Here is a 6,000-nt window from a genome sequence, read left to right on the forward strand (position 1 = left end):
TGTTCAGGGCCCGTCCCACTGGGAGGAGACCCCGGGGAAGACCCAGGACACGCTGGAGAGACTATGTCTCTCGGCTGGCCTGGGAACGCCTCGGGGTCCCCCCGGAAGAGCTGGAGGAAGTGGCCGGGGACAGAGACGTCTGGGTTTCTCTGCTCAAGCTGCTGCCCCCGCGACCCGACCCCCGGATAAGCGGCAGATGATGGATGGATGGATGGATGGATGGATGTTTTAAGGGGTAGTTAGTGGCCACAAGTGTTCAAAATATCAACGTCTGCACTTTTAAATTTGGACCAGTTTAGACCCGATTTTCCCCATAATTTACAGTGAGTTTCATATTATATTTTCTAATGACCTAATATGACCAATTATACCAACTGTATCCCTTCCCCAGGCTGACAGGATGGTCCTGGATGACCAAGACTTCAGTAGTGCCAATACATATCTGGATATACAGTTTTAACTTTTGCACACATAGCTTTACAAATGTTGTTTATTGGTGATGAAGTTAAGATGATGACGGGATTTCCGCACACTTACAGTTTTTCTTAACATTTCGATCTTGCAGTAAATTCAGCCAGCCTGGGTCTCATTTTATTGGCTCCACCCTGTCCAAACTGTGTTCGTTTAGCTCAAAACAGATCTGCTAAGACACCCGCGCCAAGTCCCCAGCACCAAGGAGAAGAACTAAGCAAAGAACAAACCAGGAACTGATATAGGGGGTGCCAGAACCAAGAGCCACAGAGAAGGGGTCGAGGATCCAGGCTGGATTTTAAAAAATAAAAAAATAAAAAACACCAAAAGAAAAACCTCCCCTGTTGTTGCTACCTTGTCGTGGTGGGGAGGCTTGTGTGCCTCCGTGACCCTGAGGACTATACCGGCGGAGGTTATACCCCTGGTAGGTACTACCAAGCCAGGCACTTTTCAGGTTAGACACAATTTAAAAGCAGCATTGCCATCACTTATCTGCCTCTGTAAATTAGGACATATTCAATAAGTGTGGAGCTCATGTGCATATTCAAATTACTTTCAAAAGAAACTTGTAATACAAAAAGTGTTACTTTTCATGTATACTTTCACTATGTAAAGTTTTATTTTTGTAGGAGTAAAGGAAAAAAAATAAGCCTGTTTGGGTGTATTTTGGGCATTATACCTCATTCGCATATTCAAATAAATTTTCAAAGAAACTTGTAAAACAAAAAATATTACTTTTCATGGGTACTTTTATTGTATAAAGTTTCATTTTGATAGGAGTAAAGGGAAAAAATCTCGGATTAATGAGAATTTAATATATTTCCTCAACTAGGATTTCTTAGGACTTTTAGTATGCTATTCTGGACACCTCATAGAAATTATCTAAGCTGCAAAAAATTATTTTACAATTAGTCTGTCATGAAAAGCTACTTTGCCTGGACTAGTAGGTCACTGACCATGTGTGTTTCCCACTTATTTGAATATGGCTGCTATTTAAATATGTGCTGTGTTTGTTTTTCCCTTCTTAACTTCAGATATGCCATCCTCCTTGTTCCCGTTGGTTTTCTACATCATTCTGGGTGCAGTGGCAGGGGTCATGGTGCTCTGTTGGTGCTGCTGGTCCCCTGGCTGGTTTTTGTGGCGTGTCAGCGTCTGTCGCTTCTTACCGTGCTGCAACTCACCCTGTGCCTCTTGCCATTTCTGTGCTCGCAGCTGCGCCCATAGCAAGGAACATCGATTGGCAAAAGTCACCCCACACACACCAGTCAACAGGACGTCAAAGGGCACAGCTGGCATTAACGGCACTGAGGAGAATGTTACCACAGGAGCCATGTAAAGAAGAATCACTGTCCAGCTGAGCACTTTTGGTATTTCGTGATGAGGGTACATTATGTTGATGTTATGACCAGTGATGGACATGAGAAAAAGTGTTTGTAGTGGAAATTGGAAAGATGTGGTCCAGTATGTGATGCTGATATTAGCTAAAAGCAGTGATGTCGGTAGAAGTGGGTGTACTCCTAGTTTCAGCACAATATTATTATTTTATTTGAAACAGTCTGTCGAGCAAAGGTAGATGTCCTCGTCCACTGACATGCAACATATACAAATGTGAGGTAGTGTCACCTTTTCTGGCTGCAACCAAAAATGGGCAAGTGAAAGTAAGGATCATTGGAAAAATTAACATTAGCCACATCAGAGCTGAAGATTTTGCAATAAATACTGGCCCACAGACTATAGGGAGACACATAATTATACATTTGAGTCAACCACTTGTTGTTCATGTGTCCATCTGCATGTTAAAACTGGTTTCTTTCCTTGAAAGACTATGGGACAACAGTCTGTTGGAACAGTAAATTAGTTACTCATTTGTAATTCATTATGTCGCCTGCATAAACTTAATCAACCAACGAAAGCAAAAAGCACCACCTAGTGAAAGGCTGAGAAGAGCTGGTCATACCTTCACTGTTCTGAACTATTTGACTTGCAGCTCACCACCACATGTGCTGTACATTGGAGGGGATTTAGAAGTGGTTAACCTCAAAACTGACTGAAAAAATAAATTAAAAATGTGTTCTGTTACATTTCTCAAAATTGATAAAGCAGGGTCAAGTTCAAAGTACACTTGTGCTAAAAAAAATGGACCAGACTCAATGAATAATTCAGAAATTAACAATAAACAATTAACCTTCTAATACTGGCTCAGTACCTAATAAAGAACCTCTTGATCCCTATAATCTCTATATAAACCAGTGAGCAGTGCTGACGAACATGTCATCAGGCGGAAAACTCCTTTCAGTGTTTCATCCAGTTGGGCACATGACACCTCCAGGAGGCTAGACTGATCACTGGCATCCCAGAGTCACTCCCCTAATGCCAGCCATCACTGCTCCTCACAACAACCATCTTTTTTTCCACAACCACAAGCTACCCCAGCCTCTCACCAACTGCATACCAGTCATAGCGGGGTGGGGATACAAACCCTGGTTCGGGTAGGGGGTAATGAAAGTATAGAGGGTGCCAGAGTTGGAGGTAGGACAAGACACACAGGCAGATTCAGCCGACAAACTCACCTAAACAGTCCTACAGTCACTCAGTGGGTCTACATGATGAGATTAACTGGATTATAGCTACAGTTGGTCTCTGCTCCTTATCTGAGGGTAATTATCCTTGGATATATGGCGGTGAATGAATCGAATCACTGGCACAAAGCATGCAATACCACAGTAGATAGGTAGCGCTGTACCCATTTCAACTATCGCTAATAGACCCACTTCCTGTTGACGTCTTCACCAACAACAACAACAAAACTAAGGCATTCGACAAACATGGCGAACGCAGAGCGAGATGAAGCTACGTCCCTATACATCTGTGATGAGCTGGTTATGGCAAAAACACGATGCATAACGGTACATTCTCCATCGCGTTGTTCGTTTCTTTCTGACAGCAGCGACAACAACAGTAATATTGTCTCCTTCGATGTCCGGGTGACAATCATGGGAAAAAAATCTCGAGCATGTGCAGAACGCTCGATCCGATCCACTGTCCTGTACATGCACGTTCAGTAAGCATTTGGATTGAGTTATCCCGGGTTCTAAATTCGATCGCAAGTAACCCAATCTGATTTCTTGTCAGATTAAGGTGTCTACATGAGCTGAATAACTCAGTCTTATTGTAATGTAACCATTAATCCGATCCGATGGCCCGCATGTAACCGCACTGACTTGGAATGCTAGCAAATACAAGGTCATACAGGCCAACTCACCTAAAATGGCTGCCTGGTTTCAAAAGGCTCACACGGGCCACACCCTCTACTTAAATACATCCTGGATTTAATTCAATTCAATTCAATTTTATTTATATAGCGCCAGATTACAACAATTGTCATCTCAAGGCACTTAAGTAATATAGTCCAATTCAAGCCAATTGGAATTCAATTCATTGTAATCATAATCCAATTAATTCATATAGAGCTAATTCAAAAAATTAATATCCTAGCTAAGGAAACCAACAGATTGCACCGAAATGTGTCTTCAGTCCAATCTCCCGTCCTGAGCGTGCCTGTGGCGACTGTGGAAAGGAACGACTCCCTTTTAACAGGAAGAAACCTCTGGCAGAACCAGACTCAGGAAGGGTGGCCATCCGCCTCGACCAGCTGGGGTTTGAGAAGACAGAAAAGAGGGAAAAGAGGGGGGAAAAACACCATAACGCCATTCAAAGGATATCTGTTGGAACAGGGAAACATAGGTTAATAACCACAATAATGTCACATGTACATAAAATCAATTTTGAAATTAAACAGGGGGAAAAAGAGAGCAAAGTGAGGAAAGGTGTGACAGATGAGGTCCCCCAGCAGTCTAAGCCTATAGCAGCTTAACTATGGGATGTTTCAGGATTACCTGAGCCATCCCTAACTGTAAGCTTTATCGAAAAGAAAAGTTTTAAGCCTAATCTTAAAAGTGGAAAGGGTGTCTGCTTCCCGGACATTTACTGGCAGCTTATTCCACAAGAGAGGGGCCTGATAACTGAAGGCTCTACCTCCCATTCTACTTTTAGAAACTCTGGGAACAACAAGTAAACCTGCAGTTTGGGAGCGAAGTGCTCTGTTAGGAAAATATCTTACAATTAAATCTTTAAGATATGATGGAGCTCGGTCATTAAGAACTTTATATGTCAGAAGAAGAATCTTAAATTCTATTCTGAATTTAACAGGGAGCCAATGAAGAGAAGCTAAAACTGGAGAAACATGATCTCTCCTGTTAGTTCTCATCAGAACTCTGGCTGCAGCATTTTGGATCAGCTGGAGGCTTTTCAGAGAATATGTGGGACAGCCCAATAATAAGGAATTACAGTAGTCCAATCTTGAAGTAACAAATGCATGAACTAGTTTCTCTGCATCACCCTGAGACAGGATGTTCCTGATTTTAGCAATATTACGAAGGTGAAAGAAGGCAGTCCTAGAAACCAGTTTTATATGTGCGTCAAATGATAAATTCTGGTCAAAAATAACTCCAAGGTTCCTCACTTTATTCGTGGCTTCTCCCAAGAGTCTGTTTACCCTCAAGTAGAGTCTGGCTGTGTTTTATTTTTAAGTTTGAATTTGAAAGGGTTCTTTGAATAATGTATGACAATTTTTGTTCACAGTTTACCTGTTTTGAAGATGTCTTGAGCATGATATGATGGCAGCGCCTTCTGTTTTAAAAAGACTGAAGTTGTCATGTGACCTGTTCATTCTTATATACATAGTGTTTTTACAGTTGTAGAAGCTAACACTGTAGTCTAGCAGTGAAAATGTGTTTCCAGTCTGAAGCTTTAAGCAAAAGTATGCCGTGGACACATCCCAATAAAACAGCCCCAGAGTCACTCAGCTGGTCACAACAGCTGTTCTCCCTTAGAAAATTCCTCTGATTTTGCCTTCTCATCCCAGTAGTTTTCTTTGGTTGCTCCTATTAACCAAAAATCATTGTGTCTTTAAGTCTCTATGGGAAAAATGTGTTTATATATGAAATTCTAACATTCTGTTTAGTGTATGCAATAAATGGATTACAAAGAAGATAAACTTCTGAAAGAATTATGAATAGTCCACACTCACATAGCACCTTTAAACCTCGTATCGGTTCTACAAAGAGTTTTATGATGTGTTTTTCATTAATCAAACAGTCATACACCTCTTCGTATTATATATTTGCGCTCTGTATACATTATGCAATACCTTTTCTCTACAGTCACGCACCACTTTGGCATATCAGGTGTCGTAAAAATGTTCTTAATTGAGTCTGCATTAGAGAAGAATAGCTAAGTTGTCTTTCAGTGTTCTTTATTGAGCTGAGGTCATCACTAACAGAACACGTTGACCCAATATCAGTATAAAAATACATGTACAAGTTTCCCCATGTATTTGGCCAAGGCAATGGATGCACAAAATTTCCTATCACACTTGCTCCCTCTTGGTCATTCATTGACCAAATGAATATGTACATCTCAGCGTACAGCATCAATTCACTACAACTCAAAATATGTTAGCACAAGCAA

The 6,000-nt window shown here is 41.3% G+C and overlaps 1 protein-coding gene across 1 annotated transcript in view; it reads left to right on the top strand.

Annotated features, from left to right (window-relative positions):
• The window catches only part of ldlrad2 (low density lipoprotein receptor class A domain containing 2), a 61,124-nt gene extending 57,141 nt beyond the window's left edge, over nt 1-3,983 (top strand). Inside the window, exon 5 of the mRNA XM_072382954.1 lies at nt 1,506-3,983. Coding sequence (XP_072239055.1) covers nt 1,506-1,807 — 302 coding nt within the window. The 3' untranslated portion in view covers nt 1,808-3,983. The remainder of the gene's footprint in view (nt 1-1,505) is intronic.
• The last annotated feature ends 2,017 nt before the right edge of the window (nt 3,984-6,000 follow it).

The sequence above is a fragment of the Leuresthes tenuis genome, unplaced genomic scaffold (assembly GCF_036924035.1).
Source record: "Leuresthes tenuis unplaced genomic scaffold, fLeuTen1.0.hap1 SCAF_3, whole genome shotgun sequence".
Taxonomy (NCBI): domain Eukaryota; kingdom Metazoa; phylum Chordata; class Actinopteri; order Atheriniformes; family Atherinopsidae; genus Leuresthes; species Leuresthes tenuis.